Genomic DNA, 21634 nt, shown 5'->3' on the forward strand with positions numbered 1-21634 from the left:
CTGCATACACATTCTTTTGAATGATACTTTGATTTAAATAAACATAAACAAAAGGCCTTTTCGGACCGTGAAATTTAAGGATGTCAAAATTTTGTAATGTATTCTAAAGTTTATGTAGCAAAACTTACAACAATGTTAATTATTCTTTTATCCTAAACTATAAAAGCTAATTTGGGATATATATCATAATCAAACACTAAACCTTACAAATTCATAATCAAAGATAAATTTATAATAAATGAAAGCAAATACTAAATGAAAAATATCCCCAACTATAACAATCTCATGCCATTACAAAGCAATCTTGATTGCTACATTCAGGTAAATTATCCAAAATATTACTTTAAAAAAGCAATTAAAAGTGCAATGCTATAATTGAATAATTGTTTATAATACACTTCGTTTACTAATAAAAATGTGACTATAACACTATAATAGTGATAATAGAAAGTAATGCAAGTAAGATGTTATAGTAAACAAATAAATGAATGTATATTGCTATTTCTTGCATTTAGCCCTTTTTAACAACCCAAGATAGAATGTTTTGTTTTTGTTAACAACCCAATAATTAAATAAGTAAATTTTCTTTAACCATTTTAATAGGGATGTACCAATTATGTAAAAATTGAAAACAATAGGGACAAAACTGATACAAATTAAAAGATTAGACTAAAAATATAATATTCGACAAAGCACGTGGATCATTTCTGAAATTTAGTCTTTTTATTTTTTTTGCCCGTTTTAAATCAACTTAAATACTTTAATTTTACAAAAATAAAAATTTAGTCCGACAATTGTGATCACCATCGTTGCGTTGCGTTCGACCGTTATCAATATCACCACTGCTTTCCCACTCCTTTATTTCTGCAATCTCCCTTACACTGACGACCATAACCATCTTCTATCTCCTTCTAGTTAATTCCTATTTGTGATCTTCCTTCTTATTTGATTTATCAATTACAAAATTGGACACAAATTGATATGTTCAAGATGAGCGACTCCACTGCCACCGTCAATGGGGTGACAATAACAAGTATAAAAAGGCTCCATCCATTCATTGCTTATGTTGCTTATGTTAAGCACAACTATTTTTGCGGGAAACAACAATACTTTTATCAAGAACACTTGAGAATAACTTACAATTTGAAAGACCACTACACTATGCTTACTTTAAGTGTTTCTTTGATGGTTTGTAGATTGGTTGTTGCAGTAAAGTGGTACCATATAATAAACATTTTGATGTAAGTCTTCCATTAAGAGTACCAGCCATGTACTTTCTTAAGCTGCTACAACCACTGCTTTGTACCCCGCTTCTATAGTTGACAATGATATTTTTGGTTTTCTTTTACTGCACTATGAAATTGTTCCCGACTCGAGCTTGAACACATACCTAGTGGTTGATCTTCGGGTATCATGGTCTTTTACAAAGTCAACATTGCAGTATCCAACAAAGTTGCAGTCTTCTTTTCTTTTATACAAGAGACTATAGTCAATTGTACCTTTGACATATATCAAGATCCGTCTCGTCGCATCCCAATGAGGTTTCTTTGGACTTTGCATGTATCGACTCATAACTCCAACCATGATTTTGACTTTTAAATGGAAAAATGCTTAAATGACACATGAAACTACGTAATATACCTTAGAGGGACTAAGACAATCTTCAAACCATCTCTATTTTTTCCTCCAAAAATAGAGTAATAAAATAAGATAAATAGTGTTTCATGTCCAACTCTATTCCATTCGTAACCCCACTTTTTATCCCAAAAAAATATATTCCTAGTATGTTCCCTTTTTGTAACTTATATATTGTCAAAAATATCCCTTCTACTAATTAGATTTTTAAAATTATATATATTATCTTTTTTCATTACAATGATATTATCAATTATGTTATCATAAAATTATAACAAAATAATTTTTCATAGATATACAAAATTTGAATTAATTATTAATTTATTAACAATAATTATTAAATAAGTAATAATATATTTATAACACACTTATACATAAATATTATACGTACATCTTTTAAGAATATTACACATAAACGGGCCGGTTCCCGGTTCCAATGTTTTTTCAATTTCTAGTTTTCGGATAAGAACCTGGACCCCAAAAAAACCTTACTAAAATCGGACCGGACGGTATATATGAAAAAAATATATATATCGTCATGAACTATATATGAAAAGGTCGTATATATGAAAAAGCCCTTATTTAATTATAAGCTTTTATAAAAATATGTTACCATGTTTCAAATTAAATTTTTAGTATGTATAAAATTTTAAATATGAATTTAATACATAAATATTAAGCTTTACATTTATGATTAGTTAATATATTTTAATATATAATAAGATATTAAAAATATTAAATATTACATCTAAATTATACTTATTAGATAAAAATGAAGTATAAATACATAAAAAAAAAAGAAACTAAAATTGACAATTGAAAATTTACCTTTATTTTGGAGAAATGAATCGTATTCCTCTATATTTGAAGGAAAACTATTAATATCTTAAAAAATAGAGATGAAAATAAGATAGAGTTGGAGGAGAATGAGTGAAGAAATAGAGAAGAAAATTGGATTTGGGAGTGAGTTGGAGATGCTCTAAAAAGACAGGTCATTTCAGAGTTTATTCCCTCATAAAACACGAAAAATAATTAAGAGATTTATTCGGCAAAGTCGATATACATCGTTGGGACAATGTGTCATTTCTCCTATTTATTTTATACATGTTATAATATTAAAATAAATTATTATTATTATTATTATTTATTTTGAAACGCAATGTTTTTTTTCATTATATTAAAAAATCCCAAATATATTTAACATTGGTGTCATTTCGTGTGACTCTGTTTAGTAATATAATATATTAAAAATATTCAAGTTTTATTATGTATATATAATTATAATGATTTACAAGAAAGGGTATAAAGTGTTTATTTCATATACCAAAGAGGGACTAATATGAAATTATAAATGATATTTATGTAAATTGGTGGACCGATTTCTTTGAAAAAGAAAGGATAGCAAACATGTCTCACTGTCGAAGAAGAAAGGACGGACCCGATAAGGAAAATTATGGACCTACTATACTATAGTGGGTGCCTGAGTGAGTACCAGCAATAATATACTCGGTCTACGTACCTTTTTCTCTTATCTGCAAATTCTAATCTCTTGAAATCAAAGCCCTCACCAAAAAACCGAATCTTTCCTTTCTCCAAATTCTAATGGCTGAAATCGCTGTTAGCGCCGTCATCACCGTGCTGTGTGAGAAGCTGATCTCTGGTGACTTGATGAAGCTCGCTCGATCAGAAGGGATCGATTCTCAGCTGAAGAAATGGAAGAAAAACCTGCCCATGATCCAAGCTGTGCTTGCTGATGCAACCCAGAAGCAAATAAAAGAGAGAGCTGTTCAACTGTGGGTGAACGATCTCCAGCATTTGGCTTACGAAATTGACGATGTACTCGACGATTTGGCCACCGAAGCTCTGCGACGCAAGTTGAATCAAGAAGCTCATGCCAACACCAGCACTAGTAAGGTATTGAAGCTAGTCCCAAATTGCTGTACTAATTTCACTCCTCGCAACTTCATGTATGGTCAGCAGATGAGTTCTAAGCTAGAAGAGATCACCACCAAATTGCATGATCTTGTTGACCAGAGAAATGATTTGGGTTTGAATGTGAATGTTGAAAGGTCAAATATAGGAGAGAGACAGTTGGAGCAAACTTCACTGGTTGATGAGTCCAAAATCATGGGTCGGGAAGTGGATAAGGAGGCCTTGATGGGGAAATTGTTGGGAAATGAAGGATGTGACCAGAATGTGAGCATAGTGTCGATAGTTGGAATGGGTGGAATAGGCAAAACCACTCTTGCCAAAGTTTTGTACAACGAGCAGAAAGTGAAAGATCACTTTGAAGTCAGGGCATGGGTTTGTGTTTCTGAAGAGTGGGATGTGTTTAACATTAGCAAGGCTATCTTCCAAGCAGTAACAGGTCAAAACAAAGATTTTGCTAATCTTGATCTGCTTCATGTGGCCCTCAAAGAAGAACTTTCAAAGAAGAGGTTCCTACTTGTTCTAGATGATGTCTGGAACGAAGACGACAGTAAGTGGGAACTCATACAAAGCCCTTTTCTTGTAGGGGCACCTGGAAGTAGAATTGTTGTCACAACCAGGAGTACCAGAGTTGCATCAGTGATGGACTCGCAACAAACTTATCCTCTAGGCGTTTTGTCCAATGAAGATGCTCTATCATTATTTGCTCAACATGCGTTGGGAGAAAAAAACTTTGACAAACATCCAACACTTAAGTCGTTTGGTGAAGGTATGGTTCACAAATGTGGAAGATTGCCTTTGGCTTTGAAAACACTTGGTAGGGTCTTGAAGGAAAATCGAAATGGCAATAAATGGGAAGAGTTGTTGAAGAGTGAGATATGGGATATAGATGATGGAAATAAGATTCTTCCGGCTCTAAAACTAAGCTACTATCATCTCCCTCCACATCTGAAGCAGTTGTTTGCATACTGCTCCATAATTCCCAAAGACTATGTGTTTCACAAGGATAAGTTAGTCCTATTGTGGGTTGCAGAAGGATTTTTGTCCCAATCAAAAGGAAACAAGTCAATGGAGAATTTAGGTCATGAGTATTTTGAAGAGCTAAAGTCAAGGTCCTTTTTTCAACAATCAACGGATAACGTGTTTGGATATACAATGCATGACCTGATAAATGACTTGGCCACAAGTGTTGCAGGAGAATTTTCCTTTAGATTGGATGGTGAGGTGGATGTATCTGATATGAATGAAGCTTTTGATAAGTTTCGTCACTTTTCACTTGTGGGTCCAAGATCTGGATCATACAGAAAGCTTAATGAATTACATAAAGCTAAACACTTGCGAACATTCTTAGTCATGTCATTTGTTTTGAAAAACTACGGTTTTTTGGACAAGATTGTTCTTGAACTACAATTCCTGAGGGCGCTAAGTGTCGTGGGCTTGAATCCCATGTTCCAAGGTTTTCAGATAATCGAGAAGGTACCAGAATCCATTGGTAGTCTCAAGCATCTACGGTACCTTAATTTTTCTTGTACTGAAATCACATGCTTACCGGAAGAAGTGAGTGACCTTTATAATCTACAGACCTTGTTGCTTCATAACTGTTATGAGTTATCTAGCTTACCAAAAAGTTTTGCAAAGTTAATAAACCTACGACATCTTGATATAAATAATACTCCGAAATTGAACAAGATGCCCTTGGGGATCGGTGGGTTGACGAGTCTACAAACTCTGCCCAAGGTCTTTATTGAAGCAGGTAACGGGTTCAAAATATCCGACCTTAAGGGCCTTACTAATCTTCAGGGTTGGCTTTCCATTATGGGTCTAGACAAAGTGATAAATCCAATAGAAGCAAATGATGCCAACTTACATCAAAAGAAGGGTCTTGAAGTTCTGGAGATGAAATGGAGTGATGTCTCTGATGATTCTCGGAATGAGACAATTGAATATGAAGTGCTTAAAGAACTAAGGCCTCCTCCTAAGTTAAAAAAACTCAAGATTTTGAATAACATGGGAATGAGATTTCCTAGTTGGGTCGGTGATCCCACGTTTGATCAGTTAACAGAGCTTTGGTTATGTGGCTGTAGAAGTACATATTTACCAACACTTGGATGTTTAGGGTCTCTTAGGAGATTGGTTGTTCAAAAGATGAGAGAGGTGAAGACCGTGGGCTTTGAGTTACTTGCAACTGCCAATTCTTTTATTGGCTTTGCATTTCCATCACTTGAAATTCTGGAATTTGGTTATATGCAAGGTTGGCAGAGATGGTCGATTAATAGTGGCGACGGACATGAAACTCCTACAACATTTCCTCGTCTTCGTAAAATCTCTATTGAATGTTGTCCAGAACTAGCTCAAGTGTCAATCGGATTGATACCTTCACTTCGGGTTTTATCTATAACAGGATGTTCCAATGTAGTGTTAAGAAGCATGGTTGGTTTGTCCTCATCACTTGTTGAATTAAAAATGTTAAATGTCAAAGGACTTACTCAACTACATGGAGAATATTTAATGCATCTTGGGGCACTTGAACATCTATATATTGAAAACTGTGGTGAAATGAGATACTTGTGGGAACGAGAATCAGAGGCATGCAAGAGTCTTGTGAGTTTACAGAAGTTGGAAGTAACAAATTGTAAAAACTTGGTTTCATCATCCGAGAAAGAGACTAATACTGGGATCAGCATGGAATCTCTTAAATCTGTGAAATTTCATAACTGTGAGACATTGGAGAGTTACAATTGTCCAAATAGTGTTGAGAGGTTGGTCATCAGTAGTTGTGCTTCAATGTCATCCTTGACCTTCTCAGCAGTGCAGGAGCACCCATCCCCTCTTACTGAATTGATAGTTGGTGATTGTGATAACATAAAATTACAACTCAAACCCATTCCAGTAAAAGACTTTGGTTTGTCTCGCCTAACATCTCTTGAAATTAATGACTGCAAGAATCTAAAGTCATTTCCTTATGAGCATTTTCAAAGTCTCACATCTTTGGGATACCTGTGGATACAAGATTGTCCAAGTATGGACTACTCATTTCCTTGTGGGGTTTGGCCTCCTAATTTAAGCAAATTAAGGATAGGTGGCTTAAATAAGCCCATGTCAGAGTGGGGCCCACAGAATTTCCCAACCTCACTAGGTGAACTAGGGTTATATGGCTACGATTCAGGAGTGGTTTCATTTGCAGTGGCAGACGATGTGGGGAATACTACTACTCCATCATCATCGTCATCATCTTTTCTTCTTCCACCATCTCTCGTTTCTCTAGAGCTCGATGATTTTACGGATGTGGAATCATTTTCAGAGGTCTTAGAACACCTCTCCTGCCTTAAAACACTTAATATTTTGAATTGCCCAAAGCTTGGAGATCTTAAGACCATTTACAACCCATCAAATGCGACAATACGTGTGTAGAAGTAGAAAAGGTATGTCGTCTCCTTTCCATCATCTGTGCCTCTTACATAAGAGTGGTTATTCATTTCAATAATGTTATTATAATCATTGTTTCTTAACAAACGTGAAAAGGGTTCTACAGCTTGTATCCCAAAGTATTACGGCCCATCTCTTATCATAAACATCACAGCTTTTTTTTCTTTTTTTGATAAATGTGATATTCCTTATAAAGTAAGATTTCAATTTCTGTGTATTTTTTTTTCAATAACTATCCCAAAGTATTAGGAACATTAATTTTGAGACTTGTTTGTTTTGGTTTGTTGATAATACTATTTTTATACTGAACTAAAAATCAAAACTAGTACAAAAATAAAAGAAAACTATAACTGCAGTAGTTGAATAGCTTTTCGGTTTTTGTAGAGCTTTTACCATTAACTTGCTATGTATATTTGTTGCAACTGTATTATTTTATCTTCATTGCACCACTTCTTTGTGTATTCCTTTTCATTGTCATGTTGTAGTTTTCATTAATCTTGGCTTCGAGTGAACTTGTGCATTGTTGAATGAATTACTAGAAATCATAACAAAATTGTTTACAATTAGGACATTTTCTAGAACTCTGACCTTTTATTCGGTCGTCTATTCAGAAATTTTGACCTTTTATGTCAAACCCCGTTGGCTTTGAGATGTTGATTTTGGTAATATTTTTGAAAATCGGGGCCATCTTAATCCCTTTGTAGCCTTTGTTATATAACTTCAGATTTCTTTACAAATTTGTATCAGTTTCTACGTTAGAAATAAATCCATTTGACAATAAAACTTTTTTGTTTTGGTAAAAAAAATGGTCAAACTCTGTATAGCATGACTAATTGTCTTTTTGTGTGTCTATTCCCAGTATAATTATTGATCAGTATGTTAAGGACGATGTAAACATCATGACAACTTATTTGTTGTCATTAGTGATTAATTATAGAGATTGTTTATAAAATCATATTAGGATATTCTGTATTATGTGATCTTGGCATGTTTCTATAAATTATGAGTTTATTTTAGGAAGTTGCTCAATTTCTACAGGTGCACGTTGGATCAAGGCTGTCTACATGACGCCAGTGAGGCAAATCAGCTAAATATGCACAGGGATGGACGTTGAAAAAAGTGAAGGCATATAAAGAATCAATGAGTTTCAGAAAAGTCATTATTTAAAAGGGAAAAAAGATATTGACGGAACTGCCCCTGCACTGTTGGCAGGAACACAGGTTGAAATAGACACATGCATTTGAATGAGCATCTTGACTATTTCGAAAAGCATTGCACCACACCTTATATTTACTAAGATTTGATATGAAAGTTTGTAATAAATCTTGTTCTAAGTAGAATGCCATTTCGAGTACAATTCCCATATACATAATGGACAATTATGCCCCTAACCATAAACAGATGCGGTTCCTATTTTGATTTCAAGTACATCTGCCCCCACCCCCATTTGGTTAAATGCAAGAGAAAGCAATTTACTTTATAGACTATAAAATGTTTACAACGAAATAGATTGGTTCATTGTTCCAAGAAATGATGATACATGAAGATGAGAAACACAAACATAAAAGGATATTAGTTTGGTCTAATTCATTAAGCTATGGGGATAAACCCATTTCATAAATAGAGAAAAAGAAATTTAAGATAAAAGGACGAAAATGCCCTTTACCCAGATTTTCCATATTGTACAATTCTTATGGTTGTAATACACAAATTATAAAAATAAAATAAAAATATGATGCTCTATGACCACAACGACTTTTTTGACCATAATAACTTTTTGAATTAACTTGCATCACATATGATATTATTAAGATTAGATATGAAAGTTTGTAAAAAATATTTTTTTAATTACAATGCCATTTCAGGTACAATGCCCCTTTACATAACTGATAATTATGCCCCCATGCACTTAAAATAGATGCAGTTTATAGTCTGATTTCAAGTTATTTTGCCCCTGCCACTATTTTGTTAAATGAAAGAGAAAGCAATACACTTTCTAGAATATAAAATGTTTACAACCAAATAGATTTGCTCCTACACAGTATCTAGAAAACACAGATTTTAGAGAAAACAACATATTGCCAAGTATAAATTTAGCATTGTATAATGCATTGGTGACATAGACTTCAGAGAAAAAAATACATTTCCAAGTTTATATTTCGTAACAATAGGAGGAGAGTATTACATGATTATGCAGTTGACACAAATTCATCGATGAATTGAAGTTGGAGAAAGGACAAACGATAAACAAAACATCGGATCGTATGTTATGAGGAACGATTTCATTCCAAAACAAATACACTAGGACGTCCAATGATGATTGGAATAATTATTATTTAGGAAATTATTCATCTAATCCTACATTGATTTTAACCAATCATATCAATCATTCTAATTATACAGTGTACATCCTATAAATAGTGCCCGACATTAAGTGATATAGAGAAGGAATGAACAGATTTTGAGTTGTCATTATCATTGGAATTAATTATTATAATGATGTGATTAATTAATATAATGATGTGGCAATTTAATGAGAAAGAAAAAAAAAGAAATTGACAATTGGAAAAAATAAGTCTAAAATGCCTAGAAATTAACATGTGTAATAGTTAATAAGAAGTTACCATTTGGCAAAAATAATTTTGTTTTATTAAGATAGATTTTTAACTTATTAGTGTTTTATTAGTGTTGTATATAAGTATCCCATTTCAAATGATAATTTACATCTTTTTTCCCTGAACTTTCCAGGTTATTTCATATTTTACCATGGGTTTCTTTATATTTTATATAGGATATTTCAAATGATAACTTACATCTTTTTTCCCCTACATTTTCCAAGTTTTTTCATATTTTACTATTGTTTTCATTATGTTTTATATAAGAAAATTATTGAAATAAATACATTACACAACATATATTAATATTATCTAATTTAGTTAGTACAAATTTTCATATTTTAAAATGTTCTGGTTCAAGATTATCATTGACATTTGTTTTTCAAAATTTAATTCAAATTTTTCGGAATTAGCTTATATACACATTTTTTCATATAATCAATAATAAATTTGTAGGATGGTCGGCAAAATAACTTTAGGTATGTGGTTCAAATCTTAATAATAAATTATTTATTAAAATTAATTTTGCCTTGAGCCCAAAATATGTTTGGGACGACGCTGTCTATTAATTATATGATGCAAAAACATACTAAGTTAAATCATAAAGAACTTGAATATCCACATCCTTTTTGTTACTACCCATCTTTATTTTATATAAAATAATGATATATGAAATACATTAATTATCTTTTAGTCTATTCTTTTGATTTTTCTTTATTTTATATATAATAATAACATGTGAAATTCATTAATTATCTCTTAGTCTATTCTTTTGATTTTTACATTTATCTAGATCGAGACAAAAGGTAAAAGCATATTTGGTTTCTCTAGATCATATTATCACCTTAAAAAAATTAATGAACTAATTTATTAATATTAATGTATGATAAAGTTCTTCATTTAATTTGTTATTTTTAAACACGTGTAGTATTTTTTAAGTGTTAAACAATAACGTTAAATAAAATCAATATATTACAATACATGAGATTAATATTGGGGATTAAAGTTAAACAGATTAATCAGTCAAAAAAAATAATAAAGCTTTGAAGGTTTTTTTTTTTGAACAATAAATCTAATCTACTCATGATAGAACAATATTGAATAAAAACGGTTCATGTACAACACACAAATCTAAAAAAAAATCAATATAATAAAAGTGATTGCTATAATTGACTAAAAAAACTATCCCAAAAATGTAAATCTTGTGAGGTTTATTCTTAACATAATCTCTCAAAAAGCTTTCATGTAACATCAGGTTTTGAGGTACGTGTTATTTAATTTAAGATTTGAAGTTTGGTGAGTCGCCACGGCATGGGAAGGATGGCTACGACGTGGCGAGGCTTTTTCCAGTCGCATGTCTTTTTGACTCGTCACGACGTGGCAAGGAATACCATGGTGTGGCTGCCGCTGATGTCTTAAACCCTAACTTTTTTGGGTTTTGCACCTATTTAAAGGAATGAGGAGGCTAGGGTATGCTCACCCTCAGCCTCCATCACTCTCTTTTATCCAGAAGAAAACCCCAACTCTTTTCCTCCATTGTTGAAGCTTGCTTGAGAGTTTTGAGAGGTCTTGAAGGAAGAAGCAAGAAGAAGTTAGCCAAGGATCAGCAAGAGAGCCTCTATCTCCCTACCTAGCTCAATTTTAGACCTTTGTAAGTGTTCACGGTTCCACCTTTTTATTATAGAGTGCTAGATCTTGCATTTTGTCCCACTTTCTTCTTGATCTTGTTGGATAAGATGGTGAGACTTCATAAAGGTTGCAGCTTTATGATTCTCTGGATCATTTGAAGTAGTTTATGGTTTGGATCTAAATTTTGGCGGTTTGTTTGAGCCATGCATGAGATCTTGGTCATAAAACCCCATTTTTTTTTACCTAAGTTGAGTCCAAGACTTGCACTGGACATGCAAGTCTAAAAAGCATCAAACTTTAGGATGGTTTTAGTGTTATAAGTTCCTTTAGAGCAGATGGGCTTGAGACTTAAGGGATTAAGTGCTTCTTGATTAAGTTATTGCCATTTTTAGCCTTCTTGGATCTAAGGCTTGAGATCTAGACCTCTTGGTGGGTCTCAAGGGTTAAATGTGGAAACTTTATCCATTTGGGCATTAGAAATGATCAATCTGGACTTTGAAACCTCTGGTATTGGAGATTTGATTTAACTCGTTAAGACGTTTTGGATACAGTTCCCACTACGTAGCCTAGGTTGCCACAACGTGGAGACCGGGGAAAACGTGTCTGTCTTGTCGTTTGAAGGTCGGGACATTGCCAAGGATGGCCATGACGTGGAGGATCAACTTTGACCGTTGACTTTGACTTTTGACTTGCATTAACTTTTGGCCAAACCTCTAATCATGGAAGAGAAGCTAATGGTGTATTTTATATGGTTGTATAGGTGGTTGGTAGCATCTGTGTTCGTAGTTGTAGTAGCAGTTGCAGTTGATCATCGTTTCATAGGTGAGTCTCTTCACTATACTCATGGGTCGAAGGTACCAATGTCGGCCTATTGGATTATGTTTGTAGGATGATAGTTGTCTTTATGACATTTACTGATATGCCTGTATGTGATAGTTGTCTTTGCGACATTTGTTGATATGCCTGTATATTCTTGTTGTCGTCTTTGTGGCTCTTGCTGATATGATGGTATGCTTAGTTGTAGGGGTGAAATAGAGCTGATATCGGCTGAAAGAGACTGAAGGGGGTGAAATAGACCCAATATCGGTTGAAAGAGACCGAAGGGGGTGAAATAGACCCGGTACCCGTTGAAAGAGACAGAAGGGGGGAGGGTGAAATAGACTCATTTTAGTGTTGTACTATTATGTATGTATGGTATGCGGTATTTTGGGGGAACTCACTAAACTTGGTAATTGTATCATGTCAATAATAAGTCACGATTACAAGAGTATATACACAAATACACATTTAGACTCTAAGTCCTCTAATATATGTATGCAATTATATATCGTCTAATAGCCCCCCTCAAGCTAAGGTCGAGTAACGACTTGTAGCTTGTCTTGTAAGAAAGTAAATCGTTGTGAGGGTAGAGGTTTTGTGAACACATCTGCAATCTGATCATTTGTGGAAATAAACTGAACCTTTAGCTGATGATGAGCAACCTTCTCTCTAATCAAATGAAAATCAACTTCAACGTGTTTTGTACATGCATGAAAGACAGGATTTACTGCTAAATACGTGGCGCTGAAGTTGTCACACCATAAAGTTGGAGCAGCAGAGGTAACAACAGGTAACTCAAATAAAAGAGTTTGAAGCCATGTGAGTTCTACAACCATATCAGCTAAAGCATTGTATTCAGATTCGGTGGATGAGCGCGAGACAGTCTTTTTTTTACGTGCACACCATGAGACAAGATTAAAGCAAAGATAAATGGCATATCCCCCCATGGATCGTCAGTCATCCAGGCAACCAGCCCAATCAGCATCAAAGAACGTAGTCAAAGGAGTAAAGGTTGCATCCGTATAGGCATGTAAAAGTGTGGCAGAGTCATGTTTAAACAATAATCCATGAGAGATAGTACCTTGAAGATACCGGAGAATTCGCATCACAGCCGACCAATGGTTTCCAGTCGGGGAATGCATGAATTAGCAGACCTTGTTGACAGCAAAAGTAAGATTTGGACGAGATAAGGTCACATACGGAATGGCTCCAATATTTTGGCGATATTTGACCGGATTATCAAATTTTGGACTGTCACCAAGAGATAGGTTTGTATTGGTGGTGATAGGGGTTGGAACCGGTTTGGCACGACATAGCCTTGCTCGCTCCAATATTTCAAGAATGTACTTCTTTTGAGAAAGAAGGTCTTGTCCATGTTTAACTATTTCAATCCCAAGAAAAATAGGATAAAGGACCCATATCTTGAAGCGCAAAGGTTTGGCTAAGAGTATGAACAACACTCTTGATAGCACTAGAGTTGTTTCCAGTTAGAATAATATCATCTACGTATACTAGCATGTATAAAAGAACACCCTTTGAAGAGTAAATGAACAATGATGGATCGGTCTTGGATGCATGAAAACCAAGGGTTTGCAAGGTAGTATAGAGTCGATGAAACCATGCGTGTGGTGCTTGCTATAATCCGTATAAGGATTTATGAAGGAGGCACACATGATTCAGTTTAGCAAGATCTACAAAACCCTCCGGTTAACGTAGATAAACAGTTTCATGAAGATCATCATGCAGAAAAGTATTTTGTATATCAAGCTGATGTAGTGGCCACGTTTGTGCGACAACAAGAGACAAGATAACACGAATGGTAGTTGATTTTACCACCGGACTAAAGGTTTCTTGATAATCAATCTTGTGTTGTTGTTGAAACCCCTTTGCAACCAGACGTGCTTTATACCTTATGACCTTACCCGTTTGATCTCTTTTGAGTTTGTAAACCCATTTGCAGTCAATGATAATAGACTTGGGTGGACGTGGGACCAGTGTCCATGTGCCATTATGAACAAGAGATGAGTACTTGTCAAGCATGGCAGATCACCACTTTGGATCATTATGAGCAACTTTGAAGGTAGCAAGTTCTGTTTCAATGGTGGCATGGGTGTGATAGGTAGTTGATTGAAATTTGGTAGCTGGTTTGGGATTAAGGAGAAGGTTTGACATACGAGGATGTGGTGGTGGTGAGTCATGTAACGTCGAGCCCATATGAGTGGTGGTTGTGGGTTTTGTTCGTCGCGGATAAGTATGAAGCAAAGGTGGTCGTGGCAAGGATGTTGACGGAACTGATGATGGGTCGGTGTCGGTGTAGGTAGGTGGTTTCGTAGTGGGTGGTGGTGGTGAAGTAGTGGTATGTGGGTCATCTGTAGTGGGTGGTGGTGTATGGTAAGATGAAACATAAGGATTTGATGTTGGCACTGGTGATGTTGTAGGAGGCACATTGTGGTACGGGAAGGATTGCTCATGAAATCAAACATTTCGAGCAATGTAGAGTCGTTTGGACTGAGGATCGTAGCAACGGTACCCATGATGTGAAGTACTATAACCAAGAAACACACACATATACCTAAAATCCATTTTATTTTTGTTGTGTGAGGACGAAGATGTTGATAACATCTACAACCGAAAACCCAAAGGAATGAAAAATTAGGGGTATGTTTGAACACAAGTTCAAATGGGGAGGTATTGGAGTTTGTTCGGGATGGCATACTTTTGATAAGATACATAGTCGTATCAAAAGCAAAATGCCAAAAAGGTTGTGGGACATGAGATTAAGCGAGAAAAGTGAGGCCAGTTTCAACCACATGATGGTGACGGCACTGAACAAAACTATTTTGTTCTCTTGTGTGTAGACATAAGAGCCGACGGGCGATTCCAAGTTTTGAGAAAAACTGAGAAAGGTTACGGAATTCTCCCCCCCCTCCCCCCCAATCAATTTGAATAGATTTGATTTGAGTCTGAAATTGGAGTTCAATAGTAACCATGAATGCTTTGAATGTGTCATAAACATCAGATTTAGACTTTCATGGAAAAAACCACATGTATCTCGAAAAATTATCAACACATAATAGAAAATATTGATGGTCATCAAAAGAGCTAACAGGAGCAGGTCTCAAACATCACAAAACAATAGATCTAAAAAGTTGTACTTTTGTAAGAAGAAGGTAACAAATTAAGTTTTGATATAATAGAAAATATCGATGGTCATCAAAAGAGCTAATAGAAGCAGGTCCAAACATCACAAAACAATAGATCTAAAAAGTTGTACTTTTGTAAGAAGAAGGTAACAAATTAAGTTTTGATGACTTTCCTATAGAACATGAATCACAACTAAAAACATCAAAAGTATTTGATAAAGGTAAATGATATTTAGAGAACATTGACTTCAACAACTGAGAATGAGGATGTCCTAAGCGTTGATGCCAAGTGATGGAAGAAGCTCGGTAGCGAAGAAAGTAACTTTAGGAACTGATTTTATCCGCGGTAGCTCAAAAGAGTAAAGACCGCCATTACTTGGACTCATGAGGAGGATAGTGAGAGTAATCTCTTCCTTCACAGTAAAAAACAAAGAGTGAAATTCAAAACAGACATTGTTGTCTTGACAAAAAATTTGAATAGAAAGAAGATTTTGTTTGATTTCTTGAACATGAAGTATATTTTTGAGAGAAAATGATTTATTTGGAGAATATAGTTTGGAAGAACCAATATGAATGATGGGTAAACCTTTACCGTTGCCAACGTGAATGTTATCTTCGCCATGATATGCCTCTTACTGGTCAAAGATCGATAGACCAGGAGCTACATGATGACTAGAACCAGTGTCCGGCAACCATGAGCTGGATATCTGTGAACGGAAATCTGCAAAATTTACAGTAGGTTGCGGTCTTGTGTGTATGGTTAATGGATCACGTTTAGGGCATTGAGACGGGAGGTGACCAATACTACACCTGTTGCATGTGCCATATACTGTGTTTTGGTTGGATGCCCAAGTAAATTGGGCTCTTATGCCCCCTCCGCCTCCTTGTTGTTGTCAACTGCCTCTCGCCCGACCGGACTTGTTGTTGAAGCTACGTTCACGGTTGTTGACCGAGCGTTGTGTGAAGTTTGTATGGGGCGTCGGTGGGTTACCTAACGGTTAAAGTTGGAAGCCCAACTGTTGGGCAAGTTGTTTGATGGCATGAAGTGTATCGGTAGGGACTGAAGTAGGCGTACGCGAGGAGGAGGCAGCCGTAAAGGCTTGGGCTGGTGAAACATTTGTAGGTATTTTCTTGATCATGAAGTCATGATCAGCTAAAAGTCCATTAAGTTCTGAGAAAGCAGTAGGAAATTGGCGAACAAGAAGAGTGGATTTTAATCCATTGTATTCATCCCTTAATCCGGAAATAACAAGCATAACGAGATCTTTTTCTTTGACTGGTTCGCCGATGTTGGCTAAAGCATCTGAGTATTCTTGAGCACGTGTAAGGTATGCAGAGGAGGATTCATCACCTTTCATTATTATTATAAGAAGTTATGTTTTGAGTGTGTATTCTTGTGAGGAGGTATGAGGAGCATAAGTGTGTTCAAGTGACAACTAAAGGTTACGATAGATAGTGCCTTGAACATGTTGAAACGATGCTTTAGCGATGGTAGACAATATTAACATCCGAACGTGAGCATCGTTGCTAATCCAAGCTGCGTTTTCTGCATTGGGTAGTGAAACTAATACTTGGGGACCATTTTTTATGATGTGGCAGTGGAAAGAATGGTGGCACGAGGACATGGAATTGTCCCATCAACATAGCCAAACAAGTTGTTTGTAACGAGAAAAGGTTGTAACATTGTCTTCCAATACCTGTAATTCGTGGGTGATAGGGTGAAGCCGAACTTGTGTGTATTGTGAGATGTCTTCTCAGATGAAGGAAACACAATGATGGTTGTCATCTTTGCTGTTAACGAGAGATGGTGGAGAAGAATTGCCAAATAAGGATTGTCATTGTTTGTTGACAGACGAAGAGAGAAGGCGGCTGAGTTGTGGCAGCCGATTAGGGTTTGACTCTGATACCAAGTTAAACTTGGTAATTGTATTATCTCTAAATATTATTAAAAGAGAACCCTTAATTCTAAACTAAAAAAATCATGACTATTGATTGCATTTCATTAATAAGTTTTCCACCCTTAGATCAGTTTGATGACATCATCATGACCAAAGGTCAAACATAATTACAACTAATTATGGAATCTTTAAATTCAGCAATTATACTATCAATTATACTATCAATTTAAGCAAATCATTTCATTTATCTATTGGATATGAATTTCTCCGTAAATCTAACCAACATTAATCGCCCCATCTTTCTCCTCTATCTCTCTTAAACCTTAATTCCATAATCCTCTTCGTCCTCTATGTCAATGGTTGTGCTGCGAGGAAAATTCTATATCCGAAATCCATTCCCAAAAACTCTTTCTCTGTATTCATCCATCATCCATACTTTCGAAGGATTCGCTGTTAAAAGATTTCTAATTTGAGTTTGATTATGATAAGATAGGCCCTATTTGGAGAAACAATAAATATTATGAAGTCCGATTGAAGAAGAGACCACATCCAGCATAACCCTGAAGTTAATCCAGGTGACTGTTTCTAACTTTGTTTACATCTGAATAATAATGTTTTGGTTATCAAATTTACTAAAAATGTGATCGAAGAATATTTAATCACCTTTCTCCGTATCACAATACCCCTCTATAGGTTGTTTTTTCATCTTTTCGACCATATTAGTTACCCTCTGTCATTCATGGTTCTTCACGTAGCTATTGGATTTGGTTTAGAAATCACGAGGTAACTTCTAAATCCTTTCTTTACTTTTATATTCCTACTTTCTCTATCAACATTTGCAATTTTGGATCCCTGGTAACAATTTACGTGTTGCCTATCTACTATTGTAATTTTGGATCCCTAATTCAAAATGGCCAAGTTACATGATCAGATGTGACATTATTCCTGATTTTCGGGATATATCCAACCATGAAGGTTTCTTAGTTGGCTAAAAGCCATATTAATATTTCTTAAGCATTAAGGTGTTGGTTTTTTTTAATGTCAATAAGAAAAAGCTTGGATTTAGTTATAATTTTTGAAGTTATTATGTGTGCAGTTACTGGATCTTGGATTTAGGTTCATCAAGTCAATATTTATTTCTTGATGTAGTTTTTTTTCGTCATTTTTGTTTTTATTTATTATATATTGTGGAAATCAAACGTGTTAAGTGCTAATAAAAATGTTTGTTTTGTAGGTCCTTGATGGTAGTTGAAACTTTTAGGAAGAGTGAACCTTCATGTTTTTCCTATCAATTCAATAAGACCTTGCATGTATGAAACATTCCCAAAGTCCAGGTGAAACTTAGAATAATAAGTCTCATCTTATCAAAGTTTAATTTATATACAAGTAAATTCTAATTCTAATCATGAGTTGCATGTTGGTATATATTTGCATCCTATTGGAGTCATTTGTTCCATTTGGAAGGTTCTTCTCCATGGAATATGATATCAAAACTCCATTAAGGTTCTCAAACCATTTTGGATATGTGTGTTATATTTGTGACGACAAGTTAAAGCTAGAAGTAAATGCTATTTCTAAAGGACAGTGGGTCAGTTTTAGACCGTTATCGACCAACCTTACCTTCTTGGATACAAACTTCTCAACTTTCGATAAACCCTGAAACAAATATCATGCAAACCCAAGACAATCATTTATAGTGAACACCAAAGTTGTTGGCCTGCAAAAGAAATGACAGAGTATATGTCAACATCTTCATCATTGAAAACCTTACATGTAGATGTTAGCTGAAGGAACATACATGTCATTGGCATATCCGCCAAAATTATAACTTATTTTCTCAGGTAATTTTTTCCACATATTATAGTCAAAAAAATCTTAGTCTTTTTTACTTTGTAACTATATAGATAGAGATATCTATTTGTTGCTTAAACTATTTTTCAATTGCTTGACTTAACCAATTATTTTGTAGGTAAATTCTTTTCCATTTTGGCATAGGTTTAACGTTTTTTTTCCCATTTTGGAAAAGGTTCTCTTGAAAATGTCAATATTGATTTCTCTGTGTTTTTATTTCAGTGGAAACAGAAAGGATTTAAGGTTGTCATGTTGAAGTTGGCTGATTTCAGAAAGATAAGGTTTAAGGGGGGATTGTGTACTAAACCCTTTGAGTTTTTTAAGTTGTTGAAGAAGATCAAGGTAAAGATCCTTCTTCCTTTATTCAAGTTTAAATTTTTCTGAGTGTTCAGTTGCATACATTAATATAGATTTTAGCTTTTGTCATTTTTGGTAATTTTTCGGGTTGAAATCTAATGTTAATTAACATTTTTAGCATTGTGGTACTTTTCATGTTTAAAACAAGATGTTAAATAACATTTTAAGTATTTCACTTGTTTTATTGTGTATTTTATAATTTACAGAGATCAATTTCCTAACCAATGTGTCAGTGATCCAATACATTTAATGTTTTATTTTTGTCCAAATATTTTTCTTTTGGCTTTGTTGTCTATTTTGGATGCATCTTCTATTATTAATAAAAAGATAGGACAAGAAAATTTTCTCAAAAACCTCTTGACATATTACTTCTTTATGTTCTTTTTCCGTATGCATATCGACCTAAAAGTAATTATGTTCCTCCTTTATCAGATGTATATCGACCAAAAAATATATATATCTTAGGTTAATCTTTTTATGTGAAATTGATCCGGTTGATCAAATTACGATTAAATCTTAATGTTTTTATATAAATTTGGGTTTTAAAATCAGTCTTTTTGACTTCAGGTGAAAAACGATTAAAGAACGATGTTATAATCTCATAAAAATGGTTCTTAAAACATTTTGGTGGTTTGTGGTTGCTGGTGTCATTGTTATTAAGAGACAAAATTACCAGTGAAACCTTATGTAACAAAATGAACGATTCCGCTGAAGATATCATCATATGTCATTTGTATCTAACCAACCCTGTGCTCTGCTTACACTGTTGAAGGATTTCAGGGGAACAACATTTCTCCAATACTTCAGTCTCTCCCTGTAAACAGTCACTCGCATTTATTATTAGATGATTAATAAAGCCAAAAACTAGACAACATAAAAAAAGAGGTTTTGATGCAAAAAATAGCAATATATCGAACACATTAATAGAAAAGAATTATCAGTAAAGAAATAAGGAAAACAAGGTAAGGAACAGAACGGAAATGTAAGTAAAAAAAAAAAGAATGTCATTGAGGCAATACATCAAACACATTAGATGCAATTACAAATCAACAGAGAACTGCCACTACAGAACTAGAAAGAAAGGCTGAAATTTCTCAAAAGTTGTAATATGAAACAGTGTAGCACTTCAAGAAACGATGATCAACTCAACAACTAACACTCTATGTTAATTACTTTGATTTACTTCAAAAATAGAGTTACAGATAGACTATAATAAGGGGAAATGAAAGTAGAGAGTCAGATACTGCATACCTCATGTATATCTCCAAAAGGTATAATCACCTGCAAAATGGAAACACAAAGTTAATTAGGTTGAATATGCTAGATAATGTGATGAAACTTAAACTAATCAACATTCAACTGTTTGGGGAATACACTAGATTGGAAGCAGATATAACAAGCTGAAACATACAAGATTGACATCTCCATTGCACATATATTCTTTGATAATTTCTTAAATCGGAATCAGTTTTAGTTTAGGTGAAGTCAAAGTATAAGAAATTTGCCTCTTCTGGTAGAAGATCAAACATCATATGCAAATCCCTAAAATGCAGTTCATTGGTCATCAAGCAATTGTAATTTATAAAGCAAAATAGTACGTGGAAGATTTATGGAGTGTTTTCTATTGTTCTAATATGGAGATATCATGAGAAAAAAGCAATGATTTTACAACATCCTTAGTTAACCACTTTAAGGGTCGACAAAATTACGATTACAGGGTTTTAGGGCAAAAAGCGGTGATGGTTTTCATTTGGTACAGAGGAGGAGAAGCCGGTATTCCAGTGGTCTTTGTGAGGAGGACAGATGGTGGTGCTCGATAGTCTTCTGGAGGAGGAGAAGGAGTGATGGCTTTGAGAATGGAGGTGTCAGGTGAGGATGAAAGGATGAGTGTTCTAAATGAGGACAAAAATCATTTCGCGCCCAAAAATGCCTACAACATATCTTGTTGCTAGCTTTTTATACTTCCTACGAGCCAAATTTTGTTTACTATAAGGCCTTGATTTCAAATACAACAAGTCAACTTCCATGTACTCTACCTCCCTGTGTTTCTTATTAGCTTCTACTTATAGTTTTTGTTGGGCTTGAACTAGTTGCACCCGAAGATCATCCAATATGGCATCACGTCCTCAAGCATTTGGTCAATGGAATTAATCAGGATGTGATATCCCTCGTACCTTAGAATTGGGGGCGGGTCACATCCATAAAGAGCCTTAAAGGGAGTGCTTTTGGTAGATGTGTGGTAGGAGGTATTGTACCAATCCCCACCCAAGCCAACCAACGGACCCATTGTTTTGGTTTTTCCAAATAAAAACATTGAAGGTAGGTCTCGAGA

At 34.6% G+C, this 21634-nt stretch overlaps 1 protein-coding gene and 1 long non-coding RNA gene across 2 annotated transcripts; one reads left to right on the forward strand and one right to left on the reverse strand.

Annotated features, from left to right (window-relative positions):
* The first annotated feature begins 3069 nt into the window (after positions 1-3069).
* On the forward strand, positions 3070-8446 carry LOC145163784 (putative disease resistance RPP13-like protein 1). The gene is made up of 2 exons (XM_079082559.1): positions 3070-6986; positions 8029-8446. The coding sequence occupies exon 1, from the start codon at positions 3238-3240 to the stop codon at positions 6973-6975; it is 3738 nt and encodes a 1245-aa protein (XP_078938685.1). The 5' UTR covers positions 3070-3237; the 3' UTR covers positions 6976-6986; positions 8029-8446.
* Positions 8447-18407: 9961 nt separating this feature from the next.
* LOC145108243 (uncharacterized) lies at positions 18408-21229 on the reverse strand. The gene is made up of 3 exons (XR_013708126.1): positions 20554-21229; positions 19976-20116; positions 18408-18811 (listed from the first exon to the last, which is right to left on the reverse strand). It is a non-coding gene; the product is annotated as an uncharacterized LOC145108243 (long non-coding RNA).
* Between the last annotated feature and the right edge of the window lie 405 nt (positions 21230-21634).

Source organism: Lactuca virosa, chromosome 1 (assembly GCF_052849685.1).
Source record: "Lactuca virosa cultivar CGN04683 chromosome 1, Lactuca_virosa_CGN04683_v6, whole genome shotgun sequence".
NCBI classification, from domain to species: Eukaryota; Viridiplantae; Streptophyta; class Magnoliopsida; order Asterales; family Asteraceae; genus Lactuca; species Lactuca virosa.

Excerpts from the sequence above, each read along its gene's own strand:
- LOC145163784 (XM_079082559.1), top strand. The coding sequence starts at position 3,238 with ATGGCTGAAATCGCTGTTAGCGCCGTCATCACCGTGCTGTGTGAGAAG.